Source organism: Scatophagus argus, chromosome 10 (genome assembly GCF_020382885.2).
Source record: "Scatophagus argus isolate fScaArg1 chromosome 10, fScaArg1.pri, whole genome shotgun sequence".
Classification (NCBI taxonomy): Eukaryota; Metazoa; Chordata; class Actinopteri; family Scatophagidae; genus Scatophagus; species Scatophagus argus.
Window position 1 is genome coordinate 16394034 of NC_058502.1, and position 13965 is coordinate 16407998.

Below are 13965 nucleotides of genomic sequence, written 5' to 3' on the forward strand. Positions count from 1 at the left end.
TTGAAGCACTGATGTTATTTTAAAACCTTATTTTAAAGACTTGAAATGACAGAGCAAACGTACTGTACACTCACCCACATCTTTCACTGAAACAAGTAGACAAACAACAGAAGAAAGAAAGATTTTCTCGACTGGGTAGGTAAAAATGACCAACAGATCATTTTGGGGTCTGACACTTGGCACTGAGCAAAAGCCAAGCTGACATGTAACATAGCAAATAGATGTTAATGGTACATTTTCGTCACACTGACCTCTAGACCCGGGCTGAGGCTCTCCTTGAGAATATCCAGATGTCTGGAATCAAACACAAACTCCAGTGCATCCTTCCTGTCAGACAGGGGAAGCGCAGGGCTGAGAGTGTGCACAAGCAGGCGGCCGATTTGCACCCGAAAAGTGTCCCGACAGGACCACAGGATCCTTCGCCACTGCTGATGGGGGGCTCCTCCCCGACCCATGCTGCCCTGCGAGATCACAACCATCGACACAAGATCGCGTCACATAGCAGTCAACTCTTTTGAGGTTAATAAAAAAAAACAAAAAGGTTAAACTACAATGTGATAAAGCCTCTTTCTGACTATCATCATACCAGGCTAATTTTGATTCCATCCATCATGAGTTTGAGGATATCTTTCTGAAAGCTCTTCTTGCTGGCAGGCGGCAGGGTGAAGGGAGTAGGAGAGTGTGGGATGGAGGCAGAGCCACTCTCTTCCTGTGGTTGATCACCTAGATCTGGTGTGAAAAGCTGTTGATCTGGAGAGTCGGGAATATTCAGCAGGTCAAATAAGTCCTGACTCACATCTGAAATGAGAACCGGGATTTGATAGCAAGTTCAGTTTACGCTCATGTGAGGCAAAGGAATAAACAGAGGACTGTAGGAAAGATTTGTACCGTGATAAATCAGTCTGTTCACAGCAAGAACCACGAGCCTCTGCAGCCGTTGGACAAACTCAGTCTCACTGGCACGAATGGGGTTTTCTTGGCTCATCCTCCTCTGCATCATCTGGTTGAGCTCATCGCTGGCTACAGAGCGCATCCGCATCAGGAGAGAGTCAGTCTGGGCCAGGGAAAACCGGCGCCGGCCTACAAGCCCAATATTGGTACATGCTTAGGTTTGAGAACACAAACTGGATGCACATGATGACACTCCATTTGTAACTGGAAGCACAGTTGCTTATTTCCTTTCAAGTTCAGAGTTGGGTTATGCAAATATCTCATAAATCACTGAACACAGAAAAGATTAAAAAGATTCACTGAACAAAATGCCATCTGCGCTAAAATGCTTAAGTCTGATTGAGTTAAGCATTGAAACATGCACACACTAAAGCACCAGTAGCACATGAGGGTACTGGGCAAATTAAGCCCAGATGCAAGTGCTGGGGCAAACAGTGAGTTCACAGCAAACATGGGAGACATGCCCCGTGACAGGGAGGATGTTCTCCGCCGTGGATAGCAGACCGAGCTACCTGTGTCACAGTGGAGCATGTAGGATGGCGCTCCAGAGGGGGAGGGGAGGGGGGAGTCCTGGGACAAGAAGCTGAAGGGAGGGGACAAGGGGATCTGGCCATAGGAGCAGTAGTGCTGTCTGGGGATGCGGGGGATAATGGAGTCTTTCATGGCAATGGAACCTTCAGATCGGGATGGGGACAGCATCAATGAACAGACAAATGAGAGTGAAGAAGTGATATGCATGAAAACACATGGTGGTTATTTCTGCCTCTACACTCTGGATCAGAAGAACCCAATTTCTACTAAAGCAACAGCTTGAAATACTCACCGGCAATGCTTTTGCGCTTCTGATAGATGGCGTGATGTGGAGAGCTCGGTGCATTAACTGAGCTGCTCAGCTTCTGAGGTTCCTGATTGGCTGTCGTCTTTATGAACTCAATCGCTGACTGAAGGACACGAAACTGCAATGCCACTGCCATCTCTGGGGGAAAAACAAACAAGACACAATGAACATGACGTTAACCTGATGCTCTTCGTGAGAGACTGACAATAAAATTTGTGCAAGAACCATGCATGAGCACTGTGACAGACACATTGTTCAGACACATTACCAGAATACAGACATACATACACACACACACACACACATTTAAATTTTTCGTTTTACTCTTAGGTAACATTTTTAACAATGAAACTTGTCCACAAAAAGGGCTGCATAACCCCAGACAGCAACTAGAGGTGGTCAATTATGCTAACAATCAAATCTCACCAATACCTCCTAATGAACAAGTGGCTTTAGTCAAACCGAAATGAGTTTGTGCAGCTAAAGAGGGTTTTCTGAATAAGACTGAATAAAAGAGAAGCGTAGGATACAAAAAAGTTCAGGCACGAGGTCCAATGAGGGCAGTAATTCAGTCGAGTACAATACCACAATGACAAAGAACCAAAAATAAAACATTGCTATGTACAGAGCCATAATGTCTTTGTAATGTTTCTGTGATCAAAGAATGATTATATCAGATTTAAAAAAAAGAGCAAATAAATAAGAGCTACTAGGGAAGAGACAAAAGAATAATTTTTCTGAGGGCAAATTTAGGGAAAAATGAGAGAAAACCATTTAGTGAGAAGATGGAAATGTGAGATATTTTTCAAGTTACATTTTTGCTCTACTGAGCTTCCACTCTGCAGTTGTAGATAACGAAGAGACAGCCCAGCTTTCTGCAGTAGAGCTTGACAGCTTGATATCATTCAGAACCGCAGAGCATAATTGATGACAACACTGATGTATTTTACATGTGTGCCGAATTTCAGAAATCCAGTCCTCACCCTGTGTGCGACGCATCTTGCTGGTCTGCATGAAACCCAGCAAGGTAATGAGGTCTTCGATAATGCGGAAGTACTGGGACCCTGAAGAGCTGCAGGAGTGGATAGTCACAGCGACTAACAGCTGCTGGATGTCACACACCAGGAGCTTGTAGTCATTCAGGGGAATACTGCAGAGGGAGGACAAGGAAGAATGAGAAAAATGAAGCATAGGAAGCCTGCCACTCACATATACCAGATCAATGAACAGTGAGAGGATTAATGATTTAATTCATGGCTCAAAGCTTCAAGACAAAAACCCATGAACCCATGGAGGTGTTTGAATGAATCATCCTCTTATTCTGGCAGCCGTACCCATTCTCCATGCCATTGAGGGTGGAGAGAGTGTTAAAGAGCACATAGAGCAGCCCGTGATCTAGCAGGATGTCTGCCAGCTTGGGGCAGGCATTGAGGAGCTGCAGCAGCATGCACAAGATGTTGTGCACCAAGGAGTTCTCATACAGGGAGTTCTCGATAAGACCCAACACTGGGATGATACAGCGCTTTCTGAAGGGTGAGATATTTTCCATTTCCTCCAGGTCCAGGCTGGAAAACAATACAGAGAAGAAAAACAGTGGTAAAACCAGCAGAAATATGTGTACATCATAGACATTTATTCACACAGCAGACAATTCTATGCATAGTATTACAAGATAAAACATTCATCCTATGGTGCGCTAGATGTACACTGTCCCTGTGGACTCACTCTTCCTCAAGGCCCACTGGCCGTCCAAACAGCATCTCCAGGAAGCATTCAAGGAGCCCCTGGCTGCCTTGGTGGATGTACAGCTGATTGGCCAACAGTGAGAAGCCGTGGTTCTTCAAAAACTTCTCCTTCTGCTCCTTGAGGGCTCTGCTGAAATAGGCATCCAGTAGCTAGGAGAGAAAGGCAAAAGAATATGAGGTAACTTCAGAAAAGCACTGCCTTAAGACTGGCAATATATTGTGTTTCTTTACTAACATGCTGACATCAATTTCAGAGTCCAAAATGTTGTATTTCCATTTTGAGGCACAGGGAATGAACATCTTTCACAATAACAATCTCAACATGTGTCATATGAATGAACCAACAATGAACCAACCTTCATGACTCCTTGTTGGATGAGAGGTGATGAATGGTTGACCAGAACAATGAGGGCCTCTGGTTGGATAAGCTTGTCCATCACCTCCTCAAGCATGAGGTCAGGCAACAGCAGCAATATGCCCCTCAGAAGATCATAGAGTCCACAGCAGATCAGAACCAGGCAGTCCTCAGTGCTGGACCTGAGAAACACAGCTTAGACTTTACTGTGCATGAACCAGTTGATTTTATTTTATTTTCTAAATAATATTTAGGGTGTGTTTTGACACAAGTATCACTTGTCATGTATGCAACAAGGTAAAAAGAGACTGGCTGTTCAAATGAGCCATTTTCATCATCATCCCATCATCATCATAGACACAAATATTTGCTAACAAAATGCTGATGAATGTGTGTGTGTGTGTGTGTGTATATATATATATATATATATATATTTATATATATAGATATACATCTATATATATCTATATAGATATATATAAATCTTTGGGTTTTTTGGAGAACTGGGAGTGAACATTTTGTTTTGAGTAATAAAGCTTACATCAGTCATAACAGAGCCTATTCACATCAAAGAACACACAACCAAATGAGTACTCATGAGTGAAGAGACATTGGTGAAATGATCTGTTTTCACTGCCACACTGCCAGATAAAAACAGAATATAAAACAAACACCTGTCACAAATTTAGACTTAGAACTTTTTTTTTTCTTGAAGGTTTTCTACACAGCTTGAAATTCATCAGCAAACCAAAGCAGATGTCTTAATGTCACACATCCCACATTGTGACTAATAAAAAGACTAAAGAGACTTTGGTGAGCAATGAACAATCTTTTTTTAATTTCCTATCATCTTAAATAAGCGGCTGGATGGCAGGTGGAAATGAGTGCCAACTGTCACTGCAGTACAAATCATTTTCAAAGTTGGCTAAAGACTATTACCAGAACAAATGCTATATTTAGATTAAACAAATCCCTTCACGGGCCTTCTTTATCAAAGATATAATGTGGCAGAGCTATTTACCTTTTATGAAGTTGTGTACTTGAACAAAACCCACATGGACATGCAATTAGATAAAAATCTGAAAAAGACTGTTGGTGCTTAATCATTCAAAGACTGGCCAATGTTTGCTAGGAGCTGACTTAATTCATTTTCTAAATATTAGTAATGATACTGAGTATCCACTTGGCTACTACGGCAGCATACCTGTCATTAGACTCAGTCTTGCTGTGCACCCTCTCGTAGCCAGGAGAGTAGGTGTAGCTCTCCCAGTCTTCAGGCATGGAGCCCCGGTCAGCCGCACTGGGCCAACGACCAATCGCCAATGAGCCATTTGGAGCTGGGAAGGCCAGGCCCAGACTGGCCAGGTTGCTGTGGCTCCTCTGGAAGGAATGGATGCCTTTCAGGCTGTCCGGGCGGCGTGGCGCCTCATCACTGGCCCAGTCAAACTTGTCCTCAGACTCTGCCACCCCAACGCTGCCCTCTGCTAGACTGTCTACCTCTGCTGCTTCATCCCGCTCCTCCTCCACGCTAATGGAAGGGGTCCGCAGGGCTCCTCCTTCACCTATGTCCTTAGAGTCACAGATTGTCTTGGCTGATTCACAACTACTCAGGAGCTGCTCATCACCTCCGCCCTTCTTCAGCGTCTCTGTGCTACCGAGATGTTGCTGAGTGGCGAGGGAGCCCCGGTCACCTTCAACTGCTTCATTTGAGCTACCATGTCCGAGTCGAGGTGTCAGTAGAGGGGAGGAGTACGGTGATGGCGCCAGACTAGGAGGGCGTAACATCTGATCATCACTTCCGTGTTCAGGGGAAGGAGCAGGGAGATGACCTGGAAAAGAGAACAAAATGAGCACGTATAAATTATGAAGACTTGATAACTGAAGGCAACAACAGGCCTTATTTGTATGCAGGCACACTATACAATTCTTTCAGTGCAAATAGTAATGATGATAGACCTGTGACTGTAAAGAAGGGCATGATGTGGCAATGTAGAACTGTGGCTGTTCACTGACAATACAGCGAATGCAATTGTGTTGAGACAGGAAACATATATCTTTTGTAAACAGGGTCAGTGCAGGAAATGCTAATTAAGCACAATGTACTGTATTGTATGTACAGTACAATATGTATGTATATGTATGTACAGTATTTCAATCAAATCAGTGTCATTTGCACAGCCCTTTCCTAAAATTATCAAGTGCTTTACAAGAAATCATAAAATTCAAAGCAAGCTTATGCTGACAATGAGGCTTGTGATTGTAAACCCAAGTGGAAAATTAAAAGCTGAAATAAAAGAGCTAAAATGGCATAAATAGAAAGATATTTAAGATCTATTACAAAGATGGGCTCTGTCAGAGCCGCTGCTAAGAGCAGCAGTCAGAATACATCTTTTTTAAGCAGCTGTACCTTCATGGGGAGCATCAGTGAAGACAGTCGGGGAGAGTGACACCACAGAGCTGCTGGCGGACTTTCCTCCACTACTAGAGTGTCTCAGGTACATAATGGACTGCACCTTCTCCTGGTACAGCTTCCCATCTGACAAATGAGAGACATCAAAAGAACTCAGTGCATTAAATCTAAGGCTCTTCAATGCAGAGGTGCTGCTTTCAGCAGTGCTGCTTCCTCACCTATGTGTAGTGAGAAGTAGAAGCTGGATGGAGTGTGGCAGACATAGGTGTTGGTCGGTGGGTGAACAGCCAGAAGGAAGTTGTAGATCAGCTTCAGCAGGTCCATGTCTGGAGGAGAGCCGAGCACCTCCTGGATGATTTTGACGAATGACAGACAAACTTCCTGTGGGATGGCAGTCAAATGCTCGTCCCGGTGCTCCTTAAGACAAACATAATGCGGTCAGAAACAGTCTCTGATGACATGAAATGTGTTGCTATAGAGACTTTGTGACAGTGACCTACCAGTAACACCTGGCAGGTGAGAAGGAAGCGATGCACGACTTCGGCTTTGAGGAACTGACGGATGTTGAAGACCTGATGAGGGTGGTGCACCCTGATCAGGATCTCTAAGGCAGTAAGCAGTGTTTCCCACACTCCGCACTGACAGAAACAACACCAACAGTGAATGACAAAGGAGACACAAACACATTAACTGGTTCTTCAGCATCTAATGGATACAATTATGGCTGTGAGTACAATTATGGAACAATGGAATCAGCAAAGAAAAACAGGGCCGCACAGAATGCAAAACATTTAGAACTCATTATTTTTGCCTCTTTGATTTTATCAGTGTTTATTTTTTCAACACACTAAAAGCTGGGTGGAACTCTGATTAGCAGTCCATTAGTGTTTCCTCCACAAACTTCTGGGTTCGTTGGGACATAATAACAAGGAGAAAATGAGTTCAAACCAATTTACTACTTTTAAATTCAGGCCAGGGGATGTTTGGAGAAACATGTATGAATTTATTACCAGCTCATCTTTAGATGATGATGTTTTGAGCTTTCTTGCCCTCATCAGGAATGAATGTTAATAAATTTACAGACCGTGGGAGAAACTGCAAATGTACAGATTACATCAAAGCCATTCAGCTTTACTTTAATGTTTCTTTTTCCACATTTTTCAATAGCTTCATGTCTGATGACAGACAACAGCAAATCATCTTGAGTATCAGTTTATCCCCACTGTAGTTTTACTGTGACTAAAATGAAAAATAATTTAAATGTCTCTTTTTTAACAACTTGTCTTTGAATGTGCTTAATGTGTGTATATTCTGTCATTTTGTCTAATTTTGTTAGACACTGTTTTCCCTGTCACTAATGAAGCATGACCGATCCTGGGCTGATGTGTGTGTACCTCAGCCTTGGCCCAGATCTTCCAGTCCAACAGGATGTCTGAGAGAAGCCTGATATCCTGCACCACAGCGACAGACTCTGTGTCCAAACCGAACTGCCCATCGCCCCCAAGTACGAGGATGGGTTCACTGCAACAGCCGTCAAGTAAAGTCTAGAAAGACAGAATATGAAATACAGTCACTTTGACAGTGTTTCCATGACTTACTCATTCACACCAGACACATGCCTCAATATATTTGCTATCTCTCCAGAAACAACCTTACAGTGCAGAGGCCGAGACGTAGTAAATTCTCCGTGAACTTTTTTGGAGCACTTATCACTCTGTCAAAACCAATGCCGTTTACTCCCTCAGCAGCCCTGCCTGTATTGATCAAACCCTATCATTTGTGACCAGCTTCACTGCAGTGGTTATAAATCTTGTAGTCCTTTGGGTACCTAGACTGAGGTAAGACAGTAACTTGTAGTCTTATGCAGTTACATTATTAATCTGTTTGACACATGAATTCAGTTATAATGTAATAAAAGGTCACCTTCTTAAAAGAGATTTTTCTTTTGTAGTATAAATAGCAAAGTACACATGAAAAAAAAACCTGACAAGTGTACAACAGCATGGTCCTTTTTATACAGGTTTTCATACATGATTATGAGTGTTTAATATCACTAATCAGCACAGTTCGGCGCTATACAATACAGTATGTGAAAGCCTAAAGTGACAAAGGCAATCAGAGGTGCTGTGTGACTCTGCGGGAGCTCAGTGTTTCATCAAGTCAGACAGAATCCATTTCAGTGCACAGCCATCACACAGTTCAATTACAGACACATCCAGAGGGTCAAGTAACAGCAGGATCACCAACACTGGCTCAGAGAGGCACCGGTGTGTCAGGCTGGATCAGGTTCACGGTTTAAAAAAACTAAAAATGTTTCAGATCAGCAGAGGCTGTGGGTGGAAGGATGCAAAAAGTTCAAGACGTGACTCACTTTCAGCATATGATATCCCACGATACATTTGGACTTGATGAGGACCTGGTGGATCATAGAGTAACCATGGTAACAGTCCATTTCATGGATGCGGTGTTGGTTAAACTTGGACAAAGACAGTAGCACACGCAGGGCCAGAGCCTGGGTCTTCTCACAGTCGCTCAGCTCCACCGTCTGGACACCGCAGGCCCAGAGGCGAGGGACAGGCAAGAAGGAAGGAGATCAGAAACAAAGGTATGAATGTGAGCAATGCAGGCCCGAGGATGCAGTTCTTTTCTCAAACATCATTTCACATTGTTCACGCCACAGTTACTGTGTTCTCACAAAAGCAAACGGGAGATTAATATCCAAATCTGTTTTTAAAAGTGACTTTAAACAATGATCTCTTCTGGTAAGTTTCACAACAACAACGATAGACTCAACCTACACACACAGTTGGCCTGTAAATGGATGGAATAATTAGGTCACATTGTCAGAATCAGATGAGTAGCTAAATGCAGTTCAAATATGCAGTAATTCATTGACTTAAAGTATACAGTAAAATAACACAGCTTTGTCATTTAGCATTTAAGCTGGGTAATGAATTTCCTTGCAGCATTGGAGCACCTTTATAAACAGGTCTGTGACAGTATATAGGAAAAAGCAGCAAATTCTCAGACTTGAGAAACTGGAACCAAAATTTTGATAATTAAACAATTATCAAAATCTTTGTCAATTAAGTTTCATTGACTCACTGACTAATCGTGATGTACTTAACTAGCAATGGAGTTGCAAAGGAGTAATCATCAATAGGTGAAATTATGAGACTTTTTTTATGAAATTTTCATTGCTGTGAGGTGACTGACTGAATTATTTCTGGTTTATTAAATAACTTATTCTCTCTCTCTCCAACACACCTTTCAAAATCCACTAGATTCCAGAGATATCACAACAGCTGAGAAGAATCATGACCTCCTCTGACTCAGACAGACCTCCACTTAAAATATGGATCATCCTACCTGTGCAAAAAGGAAGACAAAATTTCCTGTTCCTCCAATCTTGTGCAGGACGCTCTGCAGGCCTTGGGTTTCAGTGGGGAGCAGAGCTCTGAGAGAGTTTGGCTCCAGGGAAATGCTCTGCACCTCCTTTGAGCTGAATGGCCGCTGGGTAACCACCGTCTTGGCCTGACCCTTTAGTCTGATGACAGGCTCATAGATAGTGTAGACTCTGGGACTGCTGGGTGCATACACTATGGCCAAGCTCTCCTGTACCGGAACACAATCCACACCATTATCATTTCCATGCAATGAAACATTTAATTTTTTTTTTACACTTTGCAGTATTTTGTACTGTATCAGATACTTTGGTGAAATTCAACCTTGGTTTGAACACAAAAGCTCTAAAGATGTGGAGGGAAAATCATTCTTGTCTTACTCCCTTCTTTTTTTCCAGCAGAGCTATTATCAATAAATCCATTAGCATTTAATGGGAGAAAAAACTATTTTCAGTCTTACTGAAATAGCTGCAGCTTAACAGTAATAGCTTTTTCCAGTGAGGAAAAATTACTTCCAACTGTGCAGTATCATTAATGACAGCTAATTGGAACAGCACATTACTCACACACCGTGAAATGAAACAATAAATGAGACATAGGAGGGACTTGCTATGATTACAAAGCCCTCGAATCACAAAGCAGGACTGACATGCAGAAATGTTGTAACAGATGAAACAACAGTGACAGTAAAACATTAGACTAATTCATATTTTATCAGTGCATGGTTTGGGCTGTGATGGTGATGCAGAGTTAAAGCTTCATGTAAACAAAGACTTACAACCAAAGCTGTTGTGTCCACATCTTTGTTCTTCATCAGAAGATCTTGTACATGCTCGCACTTCAGGGCTTCCTCAGTGACAAACTTGGACAATGTCACACTGGGCTTGCCATATTTGCAGGGCATGATTGAGGTGAGGTCAGGCCCGCTGGTGTACAGGTAGAGGGCCTCCTCAGATCCTATTCTAGATCCTGAAATATGGAGGCAAGTAGTCACATTTCCTTTCCTAGTGAGGCAAACACTACAAATTTCTGTTATTTGGAAACTGGAATGCAGAACTGGGAAAAATCCAACACGGACCCTAAATAAACCTCATGTCTAAATGATTTAGATTCTTCCATAAATAACACATACAGCAATAACATATAATGTGCTGCAAAGCAAGACCCTTGAGGAGCCATGGTGCACTTGATGTTTTATTTCTTGTTTTCGTGAAACTTCGCAGTACTTCTTTTCCAAGAAGGCAATGCTACATAACGAATTCCAGTGACAGAAGAGAGGCTAAAGCTTGTCTTAAGACATCAGTTGGGTTCATAGGTTGAGATCGCCTAGAGGCAAGCAATTCACAGCCAATTAGAAGCAACAAGAGAAGTATTCAGTGAGCCTCCCGAGAGAATCCAGAGAATCTACACCACAGCAGTCCTCTACAGCCACTAGACTGGGTATGCTTTAAAATACAACTGCACCACAAACTAATAATGCAATAACGAGTAACACCAGGGAGCAGCACAGAGGCTGAAGAGATGAAATTACATAAGGGATTAAAACCGACTGCATGTTGTAATGAGCAACTGACTGATCAAGGGGGGCAGCCATGGCCTACAGTTTGGAGAAGCGGATTGTGATCGGAAGGTCGCTGGTTCGATTCCCCCACCGGACGGGCAGGAAAAATTTGAGTGTGGTGGAGTGATAATGTCCTCACCCCCTATTAGCTGGTTGATGTGCCCTTGAGCAAGGTACTCAGTCCCCAATATGCTCCCGGGCACTTGATGCAACCCACTCCTGAATGTTTCACTGCATGTTGCATGTGTGTGTTTCAATCAGTGATGGGTTAAATGCAGAGAAGTAATTTCCCAGCTTGGGATTAATAAAGTAACTTAAAAAAATAAATAAATTAATTAAAAAAAAGGACACATGATTGGAGTCAGATAAATAAGAGTCATACCATTGAAGAGAAGCACAGTGCCCATGCTCCAGCATCTGCTCTGCCTCAGTAGCTCCCCAGATGATGGTGTACAGTGGCCCAACATGCAGAAGGTTTTGTTGCTGTCAGATGATAAACTGGACTTCCTGGGTAGAGTGTAGTCCAGAGAGACCTCACATTTCCTAAAACAGAGAGCAGGTAAAGTGGATGTCAATGGTCATTTATTAAACCAAACTTAAAGCTTCATTTCTTCTCTTGTTATTACACATGTTGCTCACCTGATGCCACACACCCAGACAACCACACGGCCACGAATGTTCTTCTTGCCCTCTGGCTGTTGGGTGTAAGTGAGACCAAGGTGCTGCCATTGGCCTGCCCTGAGCAGTTCTTCACCAGATTTTGCCTGTGCCAGCAGTCCTGCTTTGATCTCATCGTTTGGATCTATGCAGATCCTGAGGGAACAGCATATTACAATACGTCAAGGTCCTAAACTATAAATACTTTATAAATACTACTAAGAAAAATAATAACCCATTCTTCACACACATCTTTGAGACTGCAGTCTATGCTGCAATTCACCTGAATGTGAGAGAGCCTGTGGAGAAGTCTGCCCACACTTGAAGCATCAGTGCTTTGGAGCCCATGGACAGAATGTGAATGAGGCCTTCTTCCACTAATCTTGTCCCAGCCTGAGATGAGCCATGGTGGGAGTCAGCTGCAGGGGGGTTACTCTCTTCTGGAAGAACAATGAATAAAGAATCTAAAAAACCAGTTCATATTTATGAATTTCAAACATAAAAGTCTCCCGGTGAAGGATCTGTGTCTCACCCTCGTCTTTGTCCTCATCTTTCTCCTCCTGCTCTGTCACCCTCAGCCACATAGAAGCGCTGAAGCCGCTGGCCATGTGGGGCCAGCAGTTCTGCCCTACCAGGGGCAAGTGCAGAGGAGCAGTGTGCCAAGGAGAAGAACGGAGGTGACTTGGACGGTACTCTGAGTCCTCCTCTCTGCGTCCAGGAGACAGTTTGCCCTTCCAGAGCAAACCAACACTTTTCCCTCCGGCAGCACCATTCTGTCTGGAGCCGGCAGACAACCCTCCTGGTGTCGAAGCCCCAAGGATAATTGGAAAGGTCAGGAAGTGAAGAGGTTCCATATTCATGTTGGCTTCAACGATTTGTAGGATGCCTTTAAGTAAAATCTCCTGGCAGGAAAAAAAGCAATTGGGAAGTGAGAAGCAGGATTTCTATTCATTTAGATTTAATTAAGAAGACACTTCACAGATATATACTAACTCTGCATGATTATGACTTTTCAATTAACTTTTTTTTTGGATCACTAAATTAATTAAAATGAAGAAAATCACATAGTTAAATTGTTGAGCGGTTGACTTGTTTTTACAGTGTCATTCACATAAAACAGCTCAGCATTAAACTTGTTGTTAACCTCTGGGTTTTAATAAACAAGTTATAAAACAGCATTATTTGTGAGCCCTGCAGCCACTGATGTGTCTCACTTTTACAGAGACTAACTACAGGTCACATGTCATTACGTTCACATGGTTAAAAATAAATCTTCCCTTTCGGGAACCTCTTTCTTGGAGACACGTTATTAATGATGTCTGCTGGTGAATTCCAGCTAAACACAGACCAGTGGTTATAAGTTCTAGCATCAGATCTGTTTTGCACACACACTGGTGTTAATTGTATATAGACCAGAGTGAACCCAGGGGACTACCATGTGTTGATTTGAGCTTCAAAGAATCAAAAAGTGAGAACAGAGTGCGTCAGGGAGGACGTCTTACTAACAAGTTCTGAGTGTGCAGACACTGTGGGCATAAGCTATCAGTGTCAACACCCTGAATGTAAGCCAACAGCACATGTTGAGTGACTGATAGAGTTATTTACAGTGGGTGGGGTCTTCTCCAGGAAGAGCCGAATCAATAGAGCCAGTTCCTCCGCTGTGATTCGCTGGCTCACCATGGCAACCAGCAGCTCCACTAGCACGGTCTGGCAATCTGAATGTAGACCAATGAAGAGCACATTACGTAAACCGTTTTCATTCACTTGGGCATGCACTACCAACAGCACAGGCGAAAAACAGAAAACAAATTCACTGCTTTGCTCTCAGCAGAAAATATCTCTGGGAAGAAAAATTACAAAAAGGCCACAGATGAGGACATCAGGTGTAAGTGCATAACAGATAAAGAATTCTCAGAAGCAAGAAAAAATAAGTTTCAACCAACATGGCAAAGAGGATGGAGCAATTTTTTTGTTTTCCTTGGATTTTCCATAGGATGATGCAAAATTCTATCACAAAAATGAATCCATTGGGCACAGTTTTTCA

At 42.9% G+C, this 13965-nt stretch overlaps 1 protein-coding gene across 8 annotated transcripts in view; it reads right to left on the reverse strand.

Annotated features, from left to right (window-relative positions):
- lyst (lysosomal trafficking regulator) overlaps window positions 1-13965 on the reverse strand; it is a 54802-nt gene that overhangs the window by 10723 nt on the left and 30114 nt on the right. For 7 of the 8 annotated variants that reach the window (XM_046401330.1, XM_046401329.1, XM_046401327.1 and 4 more), the window contains exons 11-31: window positions 13527-13636; window positions 12454-12823; window positions 12205-12361; window positions 11904-12077; window positions 11647-11807; window positions 10482-10672; window positions 9669-9914; window positions 8671-8844; window positions 7694-7843; window positions 6800-6937; window positions 6518-6716; window positions 6297-6425; window positions 5094-5718; window positions 3891-4071; window positions 3515-3684; window positions 3124-3354; window positions 2773-2939; window positions 1775-1927; window positions 889-1080; window positions 587-798; window positions 252-461 (exon numbers count right to left, since the gene is read on the reverse strand). In XM_046401330.1, the coding sequence (XP_046257286.1) occupies window positions 252-461; window positions 587-798; window positions 889-1080; window positions 1775-1927; window positions 2773-2939; window positions 3124-3354; window positions 3515-3684; window positions 3891-4071; window positions 5094-5718; window positions 6297-6425; window positions 6518-6716; window positions 6800-6937; window positions 7694-7843; window positions 8671-8844; window positions 9669-9914; window positions 10482-10672; window positions 11647-11807; window positions 11904-12077; window positions 12205-12361; window positions 12454-12823; window positions 13527-13636 (4340 nt within the window). The remainder of the gene's footprint in view (window positions 1-251; window positions 462-586; window positions 799-888; window positions 1081-1774; window positions 1928-2772; window positions 2940-3123; window positions 3355-3514; window positions 3685-3890; window positions 4072-5093; window positions 5719-6296; window positions 6426-6517; window positions 6717-6799; window positions 6938-7693; window positions 7844-8670; window positions 8845-9668; window positions 9915-10481; window positions 10673-11646; window positions 11808-11903; window positions 12078-12204; window positions 12362-12453; window positions 12824-13526; window positions 13637-13965) is intronic. The other variant, XM_046401328.1, reaches the window with a different exon arrangement.